Raw genomic sequence first — 25,486 nt, 5'->3', positions numbered from 1 at the left:
TCAACAGGACAGATACGACAGGGGGCCACCTCTCTGTTACGCAGTACGATTGCTAAGGTTGGGCCAAACTCAACGTTTCAAGTGGCTGGAACGTCCCAACGTTGGGCCCACGTTGACCCAACGTTCCATGATGTTCCACCTCCGTGGGCAGTGTTGTTGACGAATATTTTGAATTGCGATATTATAAATGCTCGTGCAAAACCGCCAACGCGGTCTCACCAACAGACGTGTAGTTGCGATTATAATAAACCCAAACTTTAATCGGCATTCTCGCGTCTAATAAAACACCCGAGTCCGAACAGAAGAAACAGTACGCACGCAACACCCACGCGCCGCGCCTCGAGTTGGTAATCGCGATGGCATTATGAGCCACGCCACCCTCCACACGCATTGAAGTGCCACGTGTGCACGTCTGTGTGTCAGTCCGAGGTCTCGTGTCGCCGCTGAGTAGAGGTCCCGAGGGCTTCCTCCGCCACTCCCTTCCACCCCTCGCTGCCTGTTAACCCCCCACCCATTCCGACGACGAACTCGCGCGTGTACGTCGTCAGCTTTTCTTCCTTTTCCGTTCCGATGACGTTCCTGTACAAGCGTCAAAACCGAGGGTGGCACAGTCGGGTTTTTTACAATCGGGTTTAATTGTCTTTTATATTAAACCCGATCATCTGAGATTGGGAGAAATCCGGTTTAATTGGTTCTAATTGCAGAACCGCACTTCTCAGCGATGGGCTTCATCCATTCCAAGCGAAGGAACTCACTGGCGGTGCCCACGATTGTGCAGGAGAAGCTCCTCCTCGTGTTCATCACGACCAGCCTGCCCGCCGCAGTCTACGACTACCCCGTGTGCCCGACGCCCCCCCGAGTACGACGATAGCAGCACCGACGAGGAAGCAGCCTAAGCCTTGGATCAGAGTTTCGTGTTCATTAAATAAAATGTTTCGCTCCGGATGATCGCTGCAAAGTATGACCTGTGTTTTGATTTAGTGTGCTGATCTTAAAGGTGCATTGAAAAATTATAATACTCTGATTGATGCTCCTGCTGCTGTTGTGGAGTGACTCATGCCGCCAGCTGTGGCTGCAGGGTTTGGTAGTACATGTTGTTTATATCGTTTATTGTGACAATTCCGTCACAGTTCCTATGATCACTGTTTCATGGCTTTATATTGGTGATTTCGAAAAGTTTACTGGTTTGGCCATGTTTGTTTGTTTGTTGTAGTACGGAGTAAGACTGATGGCCTTAATTTAAGTTGTCTTGTGGTTGTTGTTGTTGTTTGACTTGCATCCCACTAGGATTTTTGCACACAGCGTTGGTGTTCGGTGCTTTTTCTGCAATATTTTGCTGTCTTTTCTTGGATTTTCTGTTTGCACTTAGTCACATAGTCACTTTAAGATGTTTTCTTGTTCATGTTTTTGTTTTTTTGTTTGTTGCGGTTGCACCCGATTCAAGAGCCGAATGGCTCACAGGGCTATACCTAATAAATGAACTTGAACTTAAAACCGGGTTTTAATTCCCCGAAATCGGGTTTAATTGTATTAAAGAAAAAACCCGATGCCTGCCGCTGGAAAAATCGGGTTTTTTCCACCCATGGTCAAAACGAAACAGGAATAAAATAAAAAGAAAGTACCGGTACCGAGGCTCCCCCCCCCCCCCACAAGGCGACGCGTGGAGGGCGTGCGCCAGTCTGGTGCCAGATGTCATAGAGTGCGGTCGTGTCGCTACAGTTCTCCGCGGTGAGTACATCGTCTTTCTAAACAACGGCTCTACGGCACTATGCACGCAATTGACGCCGAGTAGTTTACGAGTTCCGACATTCAGAGGTGAACGGGGCACCCGCCCACCCTAAAAACTTGACGACGTCTCGGAAGGGAAGGAGAGGGTTGGTAGAGACCCGCTGCTGCTGCTGCCCTGCCGGTTTTATTGCCTCAATGAGGTCGCGGATTCAAACACCGCGGTCGGCACCCCCCCCCCCCTAATGTATTACTGTATATTATTATAATTGCTTAGCGTGTAGTCATTTATACGTGAAGTGAGGAGACATCACAGCGACCCAGTGCGCTGCTCGAGACGCTGGTCGTCTGGCTTGACCGACGTGAACGCGAAATTCTAGTTGTTGCTCTGCGTCTACCATCAGCCATGCGAATGAAGATGTATACAGCTATGCATTATAATAGGACATTATAATAGGACATTATAATAGGACATTAGGGGGGCTATTTATAAGGGCCCCCACAGGGGTTTGTTTGACCATACTTCACCGCGCTAGTGCGGTGCGGATTGTAGAAGAGCTTAACAAGCGTTCAGACATCGCACTTTAGCCGCTCTGAAAACTGCTTCGATCTACGCCGGATCTTCAATAGCGTCACAAAAGCAACAACATTAAAGGGTAAAAGTTGTAAAGTGATTATCAACTTTCGTTCCCGGCCACGTGGTACCAAGTGGCCCCCACCCCCCCCCCCCCCGGGTTGCTAGGAGACGGCCGCGTGGGGACGCCCCGAGGCCCTGCACAGGCTTCCCTGACAACCACCAGCAGCACCACGCCGCTCTTGTTGTTGCTGTTGTTGTTTAACTTTCGTATTCATCTCTTAACAATCAATCTTACACACACGCCGCTCGCCACGATATGCCCACCAAGGCGCAACAGAAAGTCAAGCAGGTAACGGGGGAGGAGGGGGGGGCAGTAGCTGTTCCAGCCTGGCTCGCTGGGGTCCCGCCGGGCGGCCTCCATGCGTCACTGCGGGACAAGTCTTTGGTCATGATTCGTAATAGCTGCTAAATTCGCCGGTTAATTAGTCATTGATTTGTATTGTGTATTGCCTACATCTGCATCGCGTCGACAGATCGTTATTGTCTATACACGGGGTGGGGGGGCGGTGTTGCCCCGCGGCAGTTTGGTCCGGATCGATTGAGCTATGGGGCTAAATATCGGAATAAAGTGAAAAGAAACCCCGCGTCACCGTGATTAAGCACATTGCGCGAGCCACTTTAAACTCGCTATTGGTGACGACAGGGTGGTATGGTGCGACCTCGTGATGGAATGACGATTTGACCATTCTGCCGTGTCTCCCCGTGTCTCCCCGTGTCCACCCCGTGTCCCACCGTGTCTTCCCATGCCCACCCCATGTCTCCCCATGTCCACCCCGTGTCTCCACATGTCCACCCCGTGTCTACCCCGTGTCTCCCCATGTCCACCCCTTGTCTCCACATGTCCACCCCATGTCCACCCGTGTCCACCCCGTGCCCCACCTTGTCAACCCCGTGTCAACCCCATGTCTCCCCGTGTCCACCCCGTGTCTCCACATGTCCACCCCGTGTCTCCACATGTCCACCCCGTGTCTCCCCATGTCCACCCCGTGTCCACCCGTGTCCACCCCGTGTCCCACCGTGTCACCCCCATGTCTCGCCGTGTCCACCCGGTGTCCCACTGTGTCCACACCGTGTCTCCACATGTCCACCTCGTGTCTCCTCGTGTCCACTCCGTGTCTCCCCATGTCCACCCCGTGTCAACCCCATGTCTCCCCGTGTCTACCCGGTGTCCCACTGTGTCCACACCGTGTCTCCACATGTCCACCTTGTGTCTCCCCGTGTCCACTCCGTGTCCCACCATATCCCATATCCAACTCTGTCCCCTCTCCTTCCCGTGACCCCGTATCCCACCGTGCCCACCCCATGTCCTGCCCGTGTCGTGCTGCCCCCATGTCCCCTTTATCCCCCTGTCTACCACCGCGTCTCGTGCTGTCCCTGTGTCTTTTCTTGACGATAGGGGGGCCCTGTAGTCAAGGCCCCGAGCAAGCAGGGAAAATCCAAGAAATCCAAGGTACAGTACAGACACCTATAAAAACAACAACACTCAACAACAATGATCATTCATTTACACAGCCTTACACTCTAAAATACAGATATCTAGTAGGCCGACGTTTCAGGCAATGGCCTTGACTCAAATTTTACTGGAGATAAAACATGACACTTTGGTGCCTTGGGAAAACTGGGACATGTTAATAGTTACTGCTTCCAGCGTTCAGAACAACATTTATTGTAAGAATTGAATCACTAATCCTTGAACGCTGACCCTCCAGGAAGAGGAAGAAGGCACAGAGATGGGGGATGGAGATGACTGGGTGCAGCCACGGACCCTCGTGAAGCCTGAAGACCAGCTGGAGCTCACGGATGCTGTGAGCGCCATGCACTCAATCTAACATCTCCTTGCACTCCATGTTATTTCAGGCATAAAGAGGGGCAATTTAGTATGTGCTCATCTCCTGCTCACAGACATGATGAGCCAGTGGTGGACATTCTGCATTGCTATGGTGGGGGCGAGTATATCCATAGGACAAGCGCTGTTCACATCCCCACAAAGTGGTACTTATTGTATCGACCCCAGAGGGATGATGGGACAAGTCAATCAACCACCAGCCAGGTTTTTGATAAAATTCACAACCATTATATTTGGAGCTGCTCGCTCCGCGGCTGAACCACCACCACTAACAGCAGCACTCAGGAATCCTGTACTGCTATTGCATCAATCTGACATGCATTCCAGACGATTTGACATCTATATATCGCATACAATACGTAAAGCACCAATGATTACTTGAGTTAAAAACAGCACAGATGTCAGGGCATTGAGATGGCACTGCTGAGCAGGGACGTCCATAGCAGGGTGCGGGGTCCGGGGCAAACGCCATTGTGTGTGCCCCCGATGCCTTCAAACTAAACTGGGAGTATTACATCTGACATCCCACCAAAGCTCGGCGCCCGGGGCAGTCACCCCGATTCATCGTACCATAGGGACGGCACTGCTGCTGAGATTAAGTTGGGTTTGAATCCAGGCAGCTGTTGCTGGTGATACCGGGTTCTCAAGTGTAGCGAGTTGACGGTGGTAGAATTGATTGGAAGTTTGAGATTCATTTTATATTCGTAACTGTATTATCTACACATCAAGTATGAATATTGAACTTCTTTTGCACCAAACGTCGCCAACCATGCTAATCGGAGGTGCGGGGGAAGGAAAACCAAACTACACACAAAACGCATCTGTAACATGATTGGACATGTGTGAAAAAGAGCTTTATAACTCATTTCAAACCAGCTTACAGGAAGCTGGCCAATTATATATTTTATGTCATCAAACTTTGAATATAATGTATAGATGGTTGTGCAAGAATCCCTAATTGGCCATCTTCACATAGCTGTTGGTTTGAGAAGTGTAGGTGATGTGATTGAAATATAAAATGTACAGTATCTCGAACTCAAAACGGTTTTTACTGCGAGTTGATGGTTTAATCAACTGGGTATACTGAAAAATATAGCATCACCTTAAATTTGGTTCTGCTTTTAATTTGGCTGTATAAATATATATTTATTTGTCTGTCATGGTATAAATATGATGCATAATGGCAGGGTGGGTGGGACAGTGCTGCCCCTTGCTTGACTCCCAGAGACGAATTGAAAAAGCATCTCAGAGGTGGTTCTGTGATATCTTCTTCCAGAGGTCATTCAGTTATATGGGGGGTTGTGCACTGAATGGCCAATTCATATAATGACATGATGCCGCAAGGACAAGCATCATGCAATTAAAGAAAAATATAACGTTTAAAGGAAAACAGCGCTTCTCAGTGGAAATAAGCGACACACCCTCACATGACATTGTTGGGGGGAAGACAAGAGGCAAATTCTGATACAGGCACACCACTTTGGATATAAGAACTCATAGCCTTACCCCATAAGGGGTGTTCTTATATCCAGCTGTATACTGTGCTAAAAAAAAAATCAGCACTGGCTGTGTGTGAATTAAAAACACTCCCACGCACTTGCACTTTGTAGCCCGCTTGATGTTGGGCTGCTGAGTCCAGGTGAGATGGCGGCATCACGTGCAGGTGAACCTGTATGGGGAAGGTGGGGGGGGGGTGTACAGGTGTGTGCCAGAGCCACCCACCGCACTTGCTCACTGGCTGCGTTCACACGGCGTGAGTCAGAGCAGCAGACACGCTTGTGATTACCCTCTCACCCTTGCGTTGCATTTATTCTATCGCTGTCGTGTCACGAGACCAAGAGGTCTCCATTTGGAGCTGTCACGGCTGTCGGTCGCGGCTCCACATTGTGTCAGAGAAAGACCGCAGAAGATGCCGTCGCAAAACTACATCTGAAGTCACTTTTCAAGAGGCCTCTTAAGCCGCCACACTCTGGGAAGTAGTGAATGCAAGAGGAAGAAGACTGGGAAGTCAGAGTGAGTTCCGGCTCAAATGACGAATTTGTGCTCATTTCCCATTTACAGCCATGAGCCAGTGGTGGATACGCCACATTCCTATTCGGAACAAGTCTCTCCATAGGACAACCATTTAATCGCACCTCCGATTAGCGCAGTTGGCTATGTATGGTGCAAAATAAGTTCAACATACATACAGTTTATCGACAACAGAGGTATGCTGGGCTGAGTCAACCCCCAACCATGATTTGAACTTACAACATTCCGATTGCGAACCGCACGCACCACCACTATGGCACCCATTAACATACCCTGCCAAGAGTGACTGTCGCATTCCAATCAAACTGAAAATTGTAATACTCGGAGCTGGAACATGACAGATTGAGTCACAAACCAAATTCAGCATTGTGGAATATTTAGTTTTTCTTTCTGCGCAGGCGTTTGTGTCCGGGTTGCAACCATCAACTCACTATACTTGTGAAACTGGGTTTCTATGTGAGTCTATGGGTCTCTATGTACAGTCATTGATGGCCAGGCTGAAACCATCAACTCGCTACACTTGAGAACCCAGTTTAATCACGGATGGCTGAAACAAGGCTCAAAACGCAGGATGTGAGCAGCTTCGTGTCTCTGGCATTAGCCCTGAGCCAGCCGGCAAGCTCACGCCAGAGAACCCTGCCGCTCTTACACCCACACACAAACACGTGCCTGGGCTAAACCCCATGGCCGTGTGTGAGCAGGGATAAGGAAATAGATTTCTCACTTGACCATGCAGATTTGTAAGCTATATTTCCTCGTACTTGCAGAGTTTTACCCCCTCATGCAAAAAACATCCAAGATGGAACTGTTTAAATATCCCAAAGAGAAATTAATGGCATGTTTTTCTTTTGAAAACTCACTGGTGTTTTACCGAGCCCACGTTTTTGTTTCAATAAACAATTTTTTTACTCACTGGTGCTTTCCTGAATGAAGAAGGACCAATTTTAGCAACGTTATATTAACAGTTACCAATATAATATTATACAGCATGTGATATTCTTTCATCGTTCAGCAAAGCCCCATTGAGTCTCAGGATTATTTTTTCCCATTGGCAACTGATTGGGATGTTTAAGGATTCCAGCGTGCGGATAACAAACAGATAATCCATGGAAGGAGATTGTTGAGACGACTCAGTGAGCCTTCCCGAGCAAAAAAACAATATTCGTAATGTAATTAACTATGTTTATAATCATTACTGAACAGCAATAGAACAACTATACCAGGTGCTTTGGAGCAGCACAGGAGAAGGAGCAATCTTCCAAATTGTGCAGAAAATAAACAATGACGTTAAACCAATGTTAGCCCTCTCGGCAAAAGATGAGAAACTCACCAGACAGAAAGTACTCTCCGGGTGGAAACAAATACAGGTGATACTCTCTGAATCAGAATCAGAAACGGTTTTAATCGCCATGTAAGTTTGCACAAACAAGGAATTCACTATGGCGGGACGGTGCATACATTGAACAAGTAGGAATCTTAACTTATATAAAAGGTATACACTCTAACTATACTAACGTTACAAAGTATAAGTAATACCAAAGGGCTAAAATCTTTAAAATTATGAATAAGTAGACCTTATAAAATGCGAATGTAAAATGTTAATTAGCCGTATTAAACAATCTTAAAATACAAAAATACAAATAAGATTACACGTTGTAAGTATGGAAAGGTGTAATTATGTAGATAAAATGTTATAGTAAGTGTAACAGTCATTTTAAGTGTAAAAGTCATTTTAAGCCCTTGGCCTTGTTGAGGAGGCCAACAGCGGATGGGAAAAAAAACTGTTTTTATGACGTGAGGTTTTGGTCTTGATGGACCGCAGCCTTCTGCCGGAGGGGAGTAGCTGGAACAGAGAGTATCCAGGGTGCGAGGAATCGTCCGCAATCTTCCTCGCTCGCTTCAGGGTCCTCAAAGTGTGCAGGTCCTCAAGGGTTGGTAGGTGATTACCGTACAACATCAAGTGTGACTGTGAACATAAGATCAGTCCTCCCATCATCATGCCTTGCATGTCGTGTGACATCACCATTCAGCGTCTCTGGGGAATCATCTTTGGTGAACCCTACTGAACAGGTTCTGTTTAGGGCAAGGTCCATGTGGAGCCAACCAACCTCGACACCTGGGGCCAGCGTGATCGCAACCCACTTTGCGCATGTAGTCAGCGGCAGGCCGTGTTATCACACGTTGTCGACTCGACTCAATGGGGCACTCAAGTGGTTTCATGTGGACTCAGGTGGATTTCAGGTGGTCTCGGGGCGCTCCCTACACACTGCTGATGAAGCGGCTGTCACCTGGCTCGGCAAGAAGAGCATACGATTATGCGTCCGTATCCCTGTGCACGCTCACAGATGTGTGGCTATTGAACCGCGGACGTAATGCGCCCTTCCCGGAGAGTCCGTGAGGATGGCTCACACACACAAAGATCCTCCATAAAGCCTTACCAGACTGTAGGGGCAAGTGCTGTTAGCAAACCCATGAAGGCCGGCATGGCACACGAGGGGGTGGGTGGCCAACACCATGCCCGACCACCTTTGTCTCCCCAGTGGCAATGTTGACACCACACCAGGTACTCTTTTGAGGCTGAGTCGACCTAGTCGAGGCCCAGGACCGGTTCAGATAATCGTCACTGATGTTGAACGTGAGCGAGAATCGAACCCGGGTCACCAGGTTCGTAGCGCAACGCGCTAACCGCTACACTACTGTAAAGACAGTGCGTCAACTAAGGGTTGCAAGTTCCAGAAAGGTTCGGGAACTTGCCAGAGAGTTCGAGAAGGAAAGGCGGGACCAAGGGCGGGGTGAGGTTCACGCCGAGGATAAAAGGGGGGCGAGGAATGAGGTTCTCGTCGTCGCTGCTCTCTCGTCGCCGTCGCCGCTATATTCGTGACGCCGGGGTCCTAAGCCGCGTTAGAAGTTAAATAAAAGAACCCTCTACAGTTCGAGTCCGAAGTCATTACACGACCGCTCCCCCATACACACTTACACGCAATCTAACACCACTCCACCGTGCTTGTGCTGCTACTGGTGCCGTCCGCAGGAGCTCAAGGAGGAGTTCACGCGAATCCTGACGGCGAATAACCCCCACGCCCCGCAGAACATCGTGCGCTACAGCTTTAAGGTGAGCGCGGCACGTGCTGGTTGGGTGCACGGTGGTGTGCACACAGGGACTGCCGCGTTCCCTCCTACATGGTAAGCACAGGGTCACTCGAAACAGGGGCTTCCTGCACCTGTATCCCTCAGTGGGGCAATTCCACAAATCACAGTCAAAATGTATACATCACCATAGTTATACATGTAGGTTCATGTATGGCCCTTTTGCCAAGCCACTGCTGGATGAAGGTCTCTCCCCGCTATGCGGGTGTTTTATTTAACCGTCCTTATTGCTGGCGAGTGTGGGTTGGTGAATGCGGGGAGAATAGCGGTGCAGTCCAACAATACATGTAGCTGCCACTGTCGCCTGCTGCTCACAGTATAGCACAGTCTTCTTGGTTCTTTCGGTAAAGTCACGTAGAAGGGAAGTAATAAAATAATACAAATAAAACATAATAAAATCATTCTCACGACAGTTTAACACGTAGGCTTTCGCGACCAGTATTATTAATAATAAAGGTGTTTGGGTGAGATCGCGTTACTTATAAATGTGTCGCAATCCTCCACCACCCGACACGGCCAATCAGTAAAAAATGTGTCACGTTGACAAAAGACAAATAGTTCACTGCTTTAGCCCACCGGTGTGTTGAAGAGTGGATTCATAACATTTACTATTTGAGTAGTACGACGTTTCGCTGAAAATCACATCCAGCATCTTCGGGCGATTTGCCAGAACAGTGAAGCCATCCACCTGCTTCCGGTCTTAAATAGAGCAGGACGACGTCATCATTGTTGAACCCCATCAGGATAACCCAAAAACCTTTATTATGGAGTATAGCACAGCCTCACAGACGCCTATGACAACCTGGTGGTCGTCCATCCAAGCTCTATCCAGGCTCTACCATTCCAGGTGATTTGTTTGGAGGCAGAACACTCGTCAACAGTCATGTGCAGCACGTACACAGCACGGTGAGGCAAGGACTACAAAGGACATAGGTTGAGGGTTGCGAGCTGGCCAGGCAACGGTCGATACGGCAATGAGATTCTAGAACCTCGCTTGGGCATGTGTAAACAGCCGCATGCCCGCGCCATGTATGTATGTTGATCTTCTTTTGCACCGTACGTAGCAACCGTGCTAATCGGATGTGCCGTTGTTCCCCGTGGCCACCACCCACCCAATCACCCACCCACACAGGAGCGAGTCTACAAACCCGTGGGAACCTTGGATCAGCTGGCCGTGCACTTTGCAGTAGACGGGAACCTGCTGCACCGCGAATCAGACGAGGCGCGCCGGCAGCAGCTCAGAGGTAGCGGCTGCCTCAATGGTGATGCAGCATGGGGGCCCGGGGGGTAGGTGGGGGGGGGGGGCGACAGGGGGGCTACTTCCCATTCCTCAAATGTAGCTGTTGGCTTTATACATAAAGTGGAACTCGGTTAATCTACTTCGTTGTTAGTCCCATTCCCATGCTCCCTCCACCCGGCAATGCCCCCCCCCCCACCCATTCTGAGTCGGTTAGCGCCCCCCCCCCCACCCCGACTCGTGTAATGTAAGCACCAAACAATGGTCTGGTGCTGTGCCCCCCGTGTCGTTTGCCTTACTTCACCGGCATGCACACCATGCCCCACCAGGTGCACCGCCGGTGAGCGAGGTGGAGGTTGGGGAGAGGCTAACGGATGGAGGGGAGACACTGTCCCCCAACAGGGGCGAGGGAGGAGAGGTGAGAACGCACAAAGACTCCCCTATATACATCTTGACTTAAAGCTTTCGTGACTGCAGGAATTAATATTTTTTGGGTCTTTCGGTGAAGTCACGTGGATGGGTTCAAAATGAATAAAAATAAACAAAAAACCCACGACGCTTCGATCGCAACACAAGCGACCATCTTCAAGAATTGAAGCGACCGTCTTCAAGAATTGAAGACAGTCGCTCCACACTCATGGTGACCTCCACACACACAGTGACCTTCACACTCACGGTGACCTCCACACTCACGGCGACCTTCACACTCACGGAGACCTCCACACTCACGGTGACCTTCACACTCACAGTGACCTTCACACTCACGGTGACCTCCACACTCACGGAGACCTCCACACTCACGGTGACCTTCACACTCACGGTGACCTCCACACTCACGGCGACCTTCACACTCACGGAGACCTCCACACTCACGGTGACCTTCACACTCACAGTGACCTTCACACTCACGGTGACCTCCACACTCACGGAGACCTCCACACTCACGGTGACCTTCACACTCACGGTGACCTCCACACTCACGGCGACCTTCACACTCACGGAGACCTCCACACTCACGGTGACCTTCACACTCACAGTGACCTTCACACTCACGGTGACCTCCACACTCACGGAGACCTCCACACTCACGGTGACCTTCACACTCACAGTGACCTCCACACTCACGGAGACCTCCACACTCACGGTGACCTCCACACTCAAGGCGACCTCCACACTCACGGTGACCTCCACACTCACAGTGACCTTCACACTCACGGTGACCTTCACACTCACAGTGACCTCCACACTCACGGAGACCTCCACACTCATGGCGACCTCCACACTCACAGTGACCTTCACACTCACGGTGACCTCCACACTCACAGTGACCTCCACACTCACGGTGACCTCCACACTCACGGAGACCTCCACACTCACAGTGACCTCCACACTCACGGTGACCTCCACACTCACAGTGACCTTCACACTCACGGTGACCTTCACACTCACAGTGACCTCCACACTCACGGAGACCTCCACACTCATGGCGACCTCCACACTCACAGTGACCTTCACACTCACGGTGACCTCCACACTCACAGTGACCTCCACACTCACGGTGACCTCCACACTCACGGAGACCTCCACACTCACAGTGACCTCCACACTCACGGTGACCTTCACACTCACGGAGACCTCCACACTCACGGAGACCTCCACACTCACGGAGACCTCCACACTCACGGTGACCTCCACACTCACAGTGACCTTCACACTCACGGAGACCTCCACACTCACGGAGACCTCCACACTCACGGAGACCTTCACACTCACGGAGACTTCCACACTCACGGTGACCTTCACACTCACGGTGACCTTCACACTCACGGTGACCTTCACACTCACGGTGACCTTCACACTCACGGAGACTTCCACACTCACGGTGACCTTCACACTCACGGTGACCTTCACACTCACGGAGACCTCCACACTCACGGTGACCTTCACACTCACGGAGACTTCCACACTCACGGTGACCTTCACACTCACGGTGACCTTCACACTCACGGTGACCTTCACACTCACGGTGACCTTCACACTCACAGAGACCTCCACACTCACGGTGACCTTCACACTCACGGAGACCTCCACACTCACGGAGACCTCCACACTCACGGTGACCTCCACACTCACGGTGACCTTCACACTCACGGAGACCTCCACACTCACGGAGACCTCCACACTCACGGTGACCTTCACACTCACGGTGACCTTCACACTCACGGTGACCTCCACACTCACGGCGACCTTCACACTCACGGTGACCTCCACACTCACAGTGACCTCCACACTCACAGTGACCTTCACACTCACAGTGACCTCCACACTCACAGTGACCTTCACACTCACGGAGACTTCCACACTCACGGAGACCTCCACACTCACGGAGACCTCCACACTCACGGTAACCTCCACACTCACAGTGACCTTCACACTCACGGAGACCTCCACACTCACGGTGACCTTCACACTCACAGTGACCTCCACACTCACGGTGACCTCCACACTCACAGTGACCTCCACACTCACGGTGACCTCCACACTCGAGCTCTGGACTGCTGGCAAAGCGAACTCTACGCTCACAGCGAGCTGCAGACTCACTGTGTAATGCATGCGTGTGATCCTGCGTGCGTCCATGCTGGGCGAGGCAGGTCAAAAGCCAGGACGACGAGGAGGAGGAGGAGGCCAAGGAGACCAAGGTGGCGTCCAAAAGCGAGCAGAAGCTCACCAACCAGTTCAACTTCAGCGAGCGCGCCTCCCAGACCTTCAACAACCCTTTACGGGTACGTAGCAGTAGCGGCGGTGGGGAAATCTTCACCGTGCCAGCCAGGACAGCTGCTAGTGCTCATTGCTGCTGGCGCCATTCGCATGTTTCACTCCAGACAAAGTGGCCGGTGTCACAGATGTGTGTGTGTTTGTGTGAATGCCTGTTATCTGCAGGAGAAGAGCAGCCAGACTGAGCCACCACCCAGGGCCATCTTCTCAGCCACGGTCAATCAGGTGAGAGGTTGCGAGTCTGAATGGAATGAGTGGAAGAGCTGACACGAACCTGGCGATGCACTGCTCATGAAGAAAGATGGGTCTTTCCTAACCAGCGGCACTGTAAATATGGTGCCGCTGGGTGTCGTAATTCGCGAAACCACTGTGCCCCAGTGGCTGCGTGGGAGGTGGGACTGTGTGATTGGCAGTTAAGCATTCCATCGGTGGGTGGGTGGTAGGGCACAGCTCAATTGTGGGGTTAGGGCGAGTCAGTGAAGCTACTGACTGGCCTTTGACCTCGACCTCACCCTGACCTCTGCAACCCTGGTCACGCGGGACGTGTGCACGCGCCCAGTGGGAGGTGTACGACGCCTACGTGGAGGAGCTCAAGCGGCAGGAGAAGATCAAGGAGAAGCAGCAGCAGAAGGGCGGCGGGGGCGGCCGGCGCGACGAAGGGGGGCCCCGTGCCCCAAAGAAGTTCACACTCGTAGAGACGCAGGTGAGCGGTGGCCGTCAAAGGACCTTGACGAACGCACAGCGACGGCCGAGGAATCTGCTGTGAGCTGACGGCCGAGTTGGAGTGTATCCACGCTCATCGATGGCGCCGGTTCTGTCGGCGCCGGTTCTGTCTGCCGCCTTCCAGAGCACTTTCAATAAATTAGAGAATTTTGTGATGAAATTTGCATGAACGATGCCGCTTTATACAAATAAAACATTGTTTTTGTTGTTTGCCTCGAGGTGAGCCAAGTGGCTGGGTGGGCCATAGGACTGATGCCGTGTCAGAGCACTGAGCTGGAAGCACTTTGAACCTGGGTATGAGCAATCCAGGTTTCAGTCGCTGCTGTTTAAACTGGCTCTGTGTGGCACGTGGCAAATTGATGCTCTCAGCCCAGTGACCCATGACGACATGAAAAAAGCATGATAGTAAATTTTGGCTTCACACTAAAGTGTGGTGCCCTCCAGCTCTGAGAATTACACTGTCAGTATATTTGACACACGACAAACACTCTCTGCCGGGCATATAAAGGGTGTGCACCTCGTGTGCATAAAGAGCCCTGTTGAAGGGATTTCAAAAGTAGTTCTATTACATCATCTTTCCAGGCCATTCCCTGATACAAGGTGGTGCACTGTTCAATGCGAGAGTTCCGATTGGAGATTTCTTAGTACCATTACTTGACACCAACTGGAGTTCTTTCCGGACTAAATGAAAAGAGGATGAAAAAGACTGGAAATAAATTCTGATGTACGTTTGTCTTTGCGCCCACACGATCTGGTCGCTAAAACACGGGCCCGGCCACGCCGGCCGCTGCGTCTTTCGACCTGCGTTTCATTAACTGACCGCCCCGTCGGCCCGTCGGCCCGTCGGTCCGTCGACCCGTGACCCGTCACACCCCCCCGTGGTTCCCCCCGCAGGGCGATGACATCACCAAGGTGGCCATGGCAGCGAAGATCATCGAGCGCATGGTCAACCAGAACACCTTTGACGACATCGCTCAAGGTGAGCGCCGTGAGCTGCTGCCACTGCTGCTCATCTCCCTCTAACCGCGGCCCTGCAGCGAGAGCTTGTGGTGGCGGCGGCTTCCGGTAGGTTAACTCAGCCTTAAATGAGTGCCTCCTGCAAAGGCGCCTAGGCTTGTTGTTCTGGCCACGCCTCCCCCTCGCGTACTGTGCCAGCTTTCATCGGCACTTCCGCAGTTGCCTATGTCGCGCTACGAATCCAGCAACCCGAGTTCAATTCCCAGTCACGGCGAATATTTTAACAGGTCTTGCGGCTCCCCTAGGTCAACCCAGCCTAAAATGAGTATCTTGTGTTGTATTTTGGAAATGTCAGCACTGGAGAGACGAGGCGGCCGGGCGTGGTGTTGGCCCACCCACCCATTCATAGGTGCTCACTAACAGTACTTGTCCCGACAGTCTGTTAAAGCTGATGCAGGGGATCTTTTCCTTTGTGTGTCTATGTAGATTTCCGCTACTTTGAGGATGCCTCAGACGAGTACCGCGAGCAGGACGGGACGCTGCTGCCATTGTGGCGCTTCCAGTGCGAGCAGGCGCGGCGCCTTACCGTCACCGCTTTGTGCTGGTGAGTGGCACCAGCACCAGCACCAGCAGCTACCTACACAGCAATATCGTTACACCGGGTGGAGCGGTGGCGCTGTGGTTAGCGCACTACGCTACAAGTTTGAATCCGTACCACGGCTAATAATGGCGGTGGCGAACAATATCTGTAAATCCACCTGGGCCATCCATCCCCACCTTCACTCACTCGCACTGACCAGCATGGTGAAGTATAGTCAAACAATAATCATGATCCATGACGAGTGCGGGGAGGCTGTCATCCAGCAGTGGATTGACAAAGGGTTGTAAATTACATTGCATTCTGGTTAAATGCATTTAAATAGTGAAACTCTTAAAGTGGCGCTGGTGACAATAACATCGCCACTTCCTTCCAGAATCACAACTATAGCCACAACGCTATCTATTGATTTTCTTCAATCATATGCATTCTTCTGTTTACATTACACACATCATCAAATCGTGTGAGTGTGTGTATGGATTACTTTACACTTAGACAAATTATACGCAAGTTATCCTCTGATGCTCTTTGGGTCCTACGGTAAAGTCACGTAGATAAAAAAAATCACAAAACATTTTATTATTATTTTTCTATCTACGTGACTTTACCGAAAGACCCAAAGAATATGAATTCCTGTAGTCACGAAAACTTTAAGTCAAGATTTATCCTATGATCTTTCATCGAGGCTCACGGATCGAACTAAAGTTGTTCAAACGAGAGACCATGTAAATGAGACGAAAAAATATTTTCGCCTCTTACATCAAAATGCTGTCCTGGATTTGTGAAGATTAATGGGATCGTCGTGGGTTAGGGTGCAGGGGTGAATCGCTACTCGCCTAATCGCAACCACAGTCACCGCCGCTGGCAGCGTCGCCATCATCGGAATCTCGGCGCTGTCATCGCCGTCATTGTCCCCACTGTTGCCGTGCCCCATCGCCGGCCGTGCCGACGTAGCGCCGTCGCGACTCGCTCGCTGCTCACCGCCGCTCACGGTGGTGCGTCGTGCGCCGTGTGCGTGTGATCCGTGTGTGTCGTGGTCGGTCTGCAGGAACCCCTGTTATCACGACCTCTTTGTAGTCGGCTTCGGCTCCTGTGAGTAACGGTGCATTCGGACACTCGCGCGCACACACACACACAGCACAAGGCACACACAGACACACACGGTGACACACACACACGGCACACCCCGACGACACACAGCACAAACATACATGACACCTTGGTGACACAGACGCACCCACGCACACAGCACAAACCCAGCGATTCACACCCACACAGAGCACACACTGGATACACACACACACACACAAGCTACGCCGGCATCTCACACACTTACACATGGCACCCCGGTGACACACACACACCGCTCACCAGCCTCGGGGACTGCTCCCTTGCTCAGCCCACAATTCCAAACACTTGAGAGTTGTATTGCAACTTCGTGGCTACCCACGGCTGAGCTGCACGATGCACTGAGGTGGCCGGGCAACCTGCGGGTCGGCACGCTGAGCCGCCACTGCAGCGCTCCTGGGCTCTGGTCTGGGTTTCAGTCGCCCAAACACAGTGATGACACCACCGGGTTCTCAGCTGTAGCGAATCTCAGTCCAAACAAAACATTACACCGTATACTATTCGGTTCTGCACTTAATTTGGCTAAATTCCATCTGTGAAAATTACACGTATTTGCGTGGTGGTCACACGGCCAACATTTCCCTGGGAAGTGCTGCCCCCCCCCTACTTGAACAGACCTCAGAGGTACAGTGAGGGGAAAAAGTATTTGATCCCCTGCTGATTTTGTACGTTTGTCCACTGACAAAGAAATGATCAGTCTATAATTTTAATGGTAGGTTTATTTGAACAGTGAGAGACAGAATAACAACAACAAAATCCAGAAAAACGCATGTCAAAAATGTTATAAGTTGATTTGCATTTTAATGAGGGAATTAAGTATTTGACCCCTCTGCAAAACATGACTTAGTACTTGGTGGTAAAACCCTTGTTGGCAATCATGGAGGTCAGACGTTTCTTGTAGTTGGCCACCAGGTTTGCACACATCTCAGGAGGGATTTTGTCCCACTCCTCTTTGCAGATCTTCTCCAAGTCATTAAGGTTTTGAGGCTGACGTTTGGCAACTCGAACCTTCAGCTCCCTCTACAGATTTTCTATGGGATTAAGGTCTGGAGACTGGCTAGGCCACTCCAGGACCTTAATGTGCTTCTTCTTGAGCCACTCCTTTGTTGCCTTGGCCGTGTGTTTTGGGTCATTGTCATGCTGGGATACCCATCCACAACCCATTTTAAATGCCCTGGCTGAGGGAAGGAGATTCTCACCCAAGATTTGACGGTACATGGCCCCGTCCCTTTGATGCGGTGAAGTTGTCCTGTCTCCTTAGCAGAAAAACACCCCCAAAGCATAATGTTTCCACCTCCATGTTTGACGGTGGGGATGGTGTTCTTGGGGTCATAGGCAGCATTCCTCCTCCTCCAAACACGGCGAGTTGAGTTGATGCCAAAGAGCTCCATTTTGGTCTCATCTGACCACAACACTTTCACCCAGTTGTCCTCTGAATCATTCAGATGTTCATTGGCAAACTTCAGACGGGCATGTATATGTGCTTTCTTGAGCAGGGGGACCTTGCGTGCGCTGCAGGATTTCAGTCCTTCACGGCGTAGTGTGTTACCAACTATTTTCTTGGTGACTATGGTCCCAGCTGCCTTGAGATCATTGACAAGATCCTCCCGTGTAGTTCTGGGCTGATACCTCACCGTTCTCATGATCATTGCAACTCCACGAGGTGAGATCTTGCATGGAGCCCCAGGCCGAGGGAGATTGACAGTTCTTTTGTGTTTCTTCCATTTGCGAATAATCGCACCAACTGTTGTCACCTTCTCACCAAGCTGCTTGGCGATGGTCTTGTAGCCCATTCCAGCCTTGTGTAGGTCTACAATCTTGTCCCTGACATCCTTGGAGAGCTCTTTGGTCTTGGCCATCGTGGAGAGTTTGGAATCTGATTGATTGATTGCTTCTGTGAACAGGTGTCTTTTATACAGGTAACAAGCTGAGATTAGGAGCACTCCCTTTAAGAGTGTGCTCCTAATCTCAGCTCGTTACCTGTATAAAAGACACCTGGGAGCCAGAAATCTTTCTGATTGAGAGGGGGTCAAATACTTATTTCCCTCATTAAAATGCAAATCAATTTATAACATTTTTGACATGCGTTTTTCTGGATTTTGTTGTTGTTATTCTGTCTCTCACTGTTCAAATAAACCTATCATTAAAATTATAGACTGATCATTTCTTTGTCAGTGGGCAAACGTACAAAATCAGCAGGGGATCAAATACCTTTTTCCCTCACTGTAGCTCTTTCATATCTGCTTCCGTGGGACATTCTCTTACACGGGGATGAGAAGGAAGATGTGGGACAGTGTTGAGGGGAGTAGAGTTAGACGAAAGGTGAGAGGTAAGAGAGAGTGTGTGGAGAGGAGTAGAGCGAGGCTGGAGGGGAGAGGTAGGAGTGTTTGGAAGGGAGTCGAGTGAGATGAGAGTGGAGAGGTAGGAAAATATTTGGAGGAGAGTCGAGTCAAATGAAAGGGGAGAGGTAAGAGACAGCGTGTGGAGGGGAGTCGAGCGAGGCTAGAGGGGAGAGGAAGGACAGCACATGGAGGCGTGTAGAGTGATATGAGAGGGGAGAGGCAGGGGAGCTAGTCCCTGCAGGATCTTGAAGCCAGTGGTGGCCGCTCCCCTGCGGGTGCAGACGAGTTCCAGAAGCAGGGCCGCGGCGCGCTCGTGGTGTTCACCCTCAAGAACCCGTCCTTCCCGGAGTTCGTGTTCACCACGGAGAGCGGCGTCATGGGCGTGGACATGCACGGCGCGCGGCCGCACCTCGTGGCGGCCGGCCTGTACGACGGCACGGTGGCCGTCTACAACCTGGCGGCGCCGATGGACGCGCAGCCCTCGCACCGCAGCAGCGCCCGCTCCGGCAAGCACACCGACCCCGTGTGGCAGGCAAGCGGGGCCGGGACACCCCGGGGCTGCCAGGGCACCGGCACGCGCTGACGCCGATTTAACACGGGAGAGAGAGACAGGACAGCTCGCGGGTGTCGCGGAAGATATTTGGTAGCATTTGATTGGTTTAGAGTCCATTATCTCACCACAGGAGGACAAGACTGTTGGTAGTCCATCACTCGCCGATTCACTCGTCACTCGCTCGCTCACCCACAGTCAGTCGCCCCCTGATCGCTCTTCCATCGCTACTACTGTGGTTACGCTACCCGTGAACTTCACTCACTCATCCACTCACTCGACCACTCACTCACCACACTGCTAGTCTCAACACTTATCTTTCTGATTTTTCCCTCGCACTGCTCCACTTTGTAATTCCCACCCATCGTCTCTTTTCCCCAAGCTCTCGAGTTAGCTCGTATCTGTTACAGCTTTGCAAGTGCCATTTCATTGCTGGTCGCTTGATGTTCTGGGCCTTGGGCCTGTATGCTCAGAAACGGTGTTTATTGTCCAGGAAGTTGGCCTTTGTTGAGAGTAACATTAAACCTCAACACGTCTGCCAATAACGCTGTGCGGTGACGTGTCGGGCAATGGCCCTTTCTCACAGTTCGCCGAGAGGGGCCGGAGAGGTAGAGTGGCAGTGTTCATGTTGACGAACGAGTTTGTTCGCTGTGCTTGTGCACCAATGCCAACACAGCAGCAGCGCCAGGTGAGAGTGGGCGGACGAAGGGGGTGAATGCGGCGAATGCGGACGTTGAACGAGTGATTACTTTCACGACTCGTGCCGCAGGTCAAGTGGCAGAGGGACGACCTGGACAATAACTTAAACTTCTTCTCGGTGTCCTCGGACGGGCGCGTGGCCTCCTGGACACTCATCAAGGTGAGGCGCACACACACATGCACAGAGACACAGATCCACCGGGAGGCTGAATCGACCTAGAGGAGGCCCAGGACTGGTTCATATGTTCGTCACCGGTATTGGCCGTGAGCGGGAATCCAATTCGGGTGGTGCCACCACTACCCACGTACACACGCACGCACACGTACACACAAATACACATACAAACACGTCACGCACGTTCACACGTTCGTGCGTGCATACACACACGCGCACGTGCACAAACACACCCGTGAAGGAGTCATGCACGCCTGGCGCACGCGTCTCCTCTGCAGAACGAGCTGCTGTGCATGGACGTGGTGAAGCTGAGCGCGGAGGAGGGGCAAGCGGCGCCGCTCGGCGAGGACCCGGTCTTAGAGACTCTGAGTAGCCACACGCACACACGCACACACGTGCACACACACACGCACACACGCACACACGCGCACACACACACGCATACACACGCACGTACACACACGCACGTGAACACACACACGCATACACACACACACACGCACACACACACGTGCACACACGCATACACACACACGCACGTACACACACGCACGTGCACACACACACGTGCACACACACACACGCACGTGCACACACACACGCATGCACGCGCACACACACACGCAAGCGCACACACGCACACACACACGCACGTGCTCGCACACACACGCATAAGCACCACCCTCGCGTACAAAGACAAAGATCCCACATATAGCCTGCACAGACTGTTGGGGCAAGTGCTGTTAGCGAGCACCTATGAAGGCCGGCACTGCACACGAGGGGTCAGCACCACACCCGGTCGCCTTTGTCTCCCTAGTGGCGATGTTTATTCATCTCACCAGGTACTCAATTGAGGATGAGTCGAGGATTGGTTCAGATAATCCTCACTGGTGTTGGCTGTGAGCGGGAATCAAACTTGGTTCGCGGGATTCGTAGCACGCCACGCGCTAGCACACACACGCACCTGCTCGTGTGCACTAGCATGCACACGCTCACACGGGGTCGCCACGTGCACACGTGTGCACCGAACGCTCACGTCACGCGTGTCGTGCCTCCCATAACTCTGCCGTGCCCTCCACCTTCTCTTGGTCGCCCTCTCTCTCCTCCCGCTGCGACGCCAGGTAGCGGGACGTCCTTCGACTTCCACCGGCAGATCGACCACATGTTCCTCGTGGGGACCGAGGAGGGGACGATTCTCAAGGTGATGCATTGCTCGCTCAACCGAGCTCAGTTGCCTGTGTCGCCCGCACACGCGTGTCGCCCGCACACGCGTGTCGCCCGCATCACGCGTGTCGCCCGCATCACGCGTGTCGCCCACATGACGCGTGTCGCCCACATCACGCAATTCTTCTGCCTGGGGGTCACACGTGACTGCCGTTCAGTGACTGAACAAAGACGGTCACCGCATCGCGCGCCGCTTTCAGATGCGCTACTGTGGCCATCTGGAACGCTCTTCCTTCCAATATTAGGAAGCCACTGGAGCTCTGCACTTTTAAATCGTCATCGAGATTGAAAACTCATTTCTCTAGAACTGCTTTTTGTGTTTAGTGTGTTGTCCTCCCCTCGCACCTCCGACTAGCACGGTTGGCTACGCCTGATGGCGATTGCTTGCGTTGCGATCGAAACGTCGTGATCTATTATTTTTCTGCCTACGTGACTTTACCGAAAGAACCAAAGAGTATATATACATATATACGTGCGCGCAGTGCTCCAAGGCGTACTCGAGCCAGTTCCTGGACACGTACGAGGCGCACCACATGGCGGTGGAGGCTGTGCGCTGGAACCCCTTCCACACGCGCGTCTTCGCCTCCTGCAGCGCCGACTGGAGCCTCAAGATCTGGGAGCACACGTCCAAGTGAGCCCACGCACACACACGCACACACACACGTACGCGCGCACATGCACACACACACACGCACACACACGCACACACACACACGCACACACACGCACACACACGCACACACACACGCAGACACACACACGTACGCGCGCACATGCACACACACGCCTATGTACACAAGATCACCACATGCCTGTAATCCAGCACTGTGGAGTCCAGAGTTGTTGGATCGCACGAATGTTGTGAAACACCATAGGTCCCTAGTTCCTGCCGGTCAGTCGAAAATGACTCGAGAACCCTTTACAAAACACACACCATGTCAACCGGCATAGTTGCTGTCTCATCGTACATTCCGTCTCGCCACCTCCGATCGGCCTCCAGTGGCCTCCTCGTCCAGCCCCATCCACTCTCGCACCAGACGGGGCAAACATCCCTTCTCCGTCGCAGCTCCGGTCGGCTGGAATTCACTTCCACCTCCTCCTCTCCCACCGCCCCACACATCGGCTTCGGTGTCGTCACTTCTGGCGGAATCTCACGACTTCTCTCTCTAATTTATTCTCCAACGCCACTGAATGCAATTTTAAGTTAAACTTGTGCCGCGTTACGAACGATCGACTGACAATCGGACGCACAGATGCACTTGAATCAAATTCAGTTAAGAACTGTTCGTTTTCCCTAAATTTTCCTGGGTAGTCGATTACGAGTCTTGTTGTTGTTTTGCCATTGTCTGGGCTGCGTCATGCGATGCACGTGCCTGCCCGTGTTCTGCGGTGACCCCAGGGCGCCCGTGTTCACATTCGACCTGGGAGCTGCCGTGGGCGACGTCGCCTGGGCCCCCTACTCCTCTACCGTGTTCGCCGCCGTCACCGCCGATGGGAAGGTTCGTGACGGCCCGGAGGGCCAGCGTCCATGACGGCCAAGGAGCAAGCATCGGGCTAACGTTCTGACTAACCTATGGGCTAGCGTTTGAGCTCGCCCTGGGGCTAGCATTTAGGCGAGCGCTCGGCTAGTATTCGGGCTGCTCGATAGAATGGAGGGTTCCCCTGGCGATCCCTCCATTCGCTCGCGCGCTCTCGGTGTTCCGCCGTGCCACGGTGATTTCCAGCCTCCCCGCGGTCCCAAGGCAGATGCCCATATTGCTTGTCGCGTGTCTCGTGCGTGCGTGCGTGCGTGCGGGGGGGATGCAGGTGCACGTGTTCGACGTGAACGTGAACAAATACGAGGCGCTGTGCACGCAGAGCGTGTCCACCAAGAAGCACACGAAGCTCACGCACGTCGCCTTCAACCCCTCGCAGCCCGTGCTCATCATCGGAGATGACCGCGGCGTCGTCTCCAGCCTCAAGCTGTCGCCCAATCTGCGGCGCATGCCCAAGGTGCGCGCTAGTGTGCGTGCGTGCCGCTCTCACCGACACTAACCCTGCCTCGCTAACAGCCGCCAGTACGAGCCCTTTCACTGACCCCGACCCTACTGCTACCTCTCACCGCCTGCCCTTCGCCAGGCTCCCACCCCCCACCCCCGCCGGTCACCTCCCCGGCGAGCCACCCTCCACGCTCACCGTGTCTCTGTTTGTGCCGCTCCACCACCGTGCTCGCCGGGTCCAGCTGGTGGAGGAGGAGGGCGACCCGTCGTGCTGGCCGACGGAGGAAGACGCGGGAGTACGTGCGGCGCCGGCAGTGCGCTGCTGCTGCTAACAGTGCAATACATTATATACTGTTAACAGTATATAATGTATACTGTCTACATATGTCTGTTTATACTCTAGACCGGAGCTTAATTTCAATCAAGTCTCGTCTTCGGAGTCAGCGAACCCTAAAAATGATGTTCCTATCTGGCGCACCACATCCAGTTTACTCTCGCTATGGCTGTGGCAACGACTGTGGCGAGTCACGTGCCACCTCCTCTGGCCAGAGACCCGGAAAATATTTGACTTAAGAAATTAAGCCCTGTATATACACATACATGTATGACGACATTATTTGGTGATGATGCCACGTTGGAAGTGTGGTGCAAAAGCACAATTAACAAAGAAAATCAACACATTTGTCAATAATAAGTGTGGCCTTGAAAGGAAAATATATATAATCGGTGGCATTTCAGGTAATGGTTTATGTGCTATGAAGAAAGGCCTTTGCCAAAAACGTAGACTTTTATATTTTAATTTCAAGGCCAGTGTTGACGAAATTGTTGAAATGTTTGCAAAGTGCGTAGATCAAAGGAGCATGCTCATCTGCTCTGATCCAACACACCGCAGACAAGATTGTGTGTGGAGTGGGGTCGATGCGTAGACCCACGTCAGCCTCTGCCGACATTGGTCACGTAACCTGGCCTCCACACACAGATCGGCTTCGTGTCTCACACGCACCGGTCGCTCCGTCTTGACAATCGCCACGTTATCCTGCAGGCGCCAGCGATGGTTTGGGTTGGCGCCGCTTTGTGCCTCGATGCCCAGGTTTTTTTTCAGTTCCTGGTCACCATTCATTCCTGTGGCCATGCGCCCACGGTTTTCAAAACCTTGCGACCTGCCACGGCGCGTCTGCCCGTTTTACTCTCCGTTGAAATCCAAAAAGTCACACGATGTTCGTGCCAGACGATTTGCAAACACATCCTGCTATGTCCGCACGCGGGAGCGCGCCCATTCAAATCGCCGCCCCGAGGCCACGGTCGGCCAACTCCGCGTCACGTGGGAAGAGTTTAGAAATCATCAGGCACAAGTCGTGTGTAACAACACCCAATTCGTCCTCGAACGGAAGGTAAATCGGTCAAATTCGAGACGTGCCGAGCGGGGAACCACGAAATGGCGTTCAGTGGAAACCCATTGGTTGAGGCTGGAGGTGACCGCTTGCCCGCGTGTGCCGCCCGCAGGAGAAGAAGGGCCAGGAGACGGCACGGGGCCCCGAGGCCGAGACGGCCAAGCTCGAGCGCCTGCTCGCCCTCATCCGCGAGCCCGACGGGAAGTAACGCCGTCGCGCCGGGCACATGACAGCGACGCGTGCGTTCGGTCCGTGCGCCCGAGTCTGAGGTTTTTTTCCTTCCCCCCTCTTTCCCAATAAATTAAACCTATGCAACATTCCG

General features: G+C 52.3%; 1 protein-coding gene across 3 annotated transcripts; it reads left to right on the top strand.

Annotated features, from left to right (window-relative positions):
- Nucleotides 1-1,633: 1,633 nt before the first annotated feature.
- Nucleotides 1,634-25,486, top strand: DNAI1 (dynein axonemal intermediate chain 1). Of its 3 annotated transcripts, none has more exons than XM_061553375.1 (20): nt 1,634-1,728; nt 3,759-3,812; nt 4,072-4,167; nt 9,271-9,351; nt 10,519-10,648; nt 10,953-11,041; nt 13,275-13,406; nt 13,564-13,623; nt 13,958-14,101; nt 15,016-15,100; nt 15,565-15,682; nt 16,725-16,768; nt 19,428-19,678; nt 20,466-20,555; nt 20,849-20,939; nt 21,692-21,771; nt 22,277-22,425; nt 23,194-23,293; nt 23,601-23,786; nt 25,277-25,486. In XM_061553375.1, the coding sequence occupies exons 3-20, from the start codon at nt 4,093-4,095 to the stop codon at nt 25,370-25,372; spliced, it is 2,001 nt and encodes a 666-aa protein (XP_061409359.1). In that variant the 5' UTR covers nt 1,634-1,728; nt 3,759-3,812; nt 4,072-4,092; the 3' UTR covers nt 25,373-25,486. The 3 variants fall into 3 exon arrangements, with proteins under 3 accessions (XP_061409359.1, XP_061409358.1, XP_061409357.1); XM_061553374.1 differs by lacking the exon at nt 1,634-1,728 and adding an exon at nt 2,473-2,651 and having other exon boundaries at nt 10,519-10,630; XM_061553373.1 differs by lacking the exon at nt 1,634-1,728 and adding an exon at nt 2,473-2,651.

Source organism: Lethenteron reissneri, chromosome 18 (genome assembly GCF_015708825.2).
Source record: "Lethenteron reissneri isolate LAM-NWPU_2019-01 chromosome 18, ASM1570882v1, whole genome shotgun sequence".
Classification (NCBI taxonomy): domain Eukaryota; kingdom Metazoa; phylum Chordata; class Hyperoartia; order Petromyzontiformes; family Petromyzontidae; genus Lethenteron; species Lethenteron reissneri.
Note: the sequence above shows the minus strand (reverse complement) of the source record. Positions and strands in the feature narration are given on the sequence as shown.

What these genes read in the sequence shown, in the direction of transcription:
- DNAI1 (XM_061553373.1), top strand. Translation starts at nt 2,619, where the DNA reads ATGCCCACCAAGGCGCAACAGAAAGTCAAGCAG. An exon ending in GAAAATCCAAGAAATCCAAG is followed by an intron (nt 3,813 to 4,071) that starts GTACAGTACAGA and finishes CTGACCCTCCAG; the next exon opens with GAAGAGGAAGAAGGCACAGA. An exon ending in AGCTGGAGCTCACGGATGCT is followed by an intron (nt 4,168 to 9,270) that starts GTGAGCGCCATG and finishes TGCCGTCCGCAG; the next exon opens with GAGCTCAAGGAGGAGTTCAC.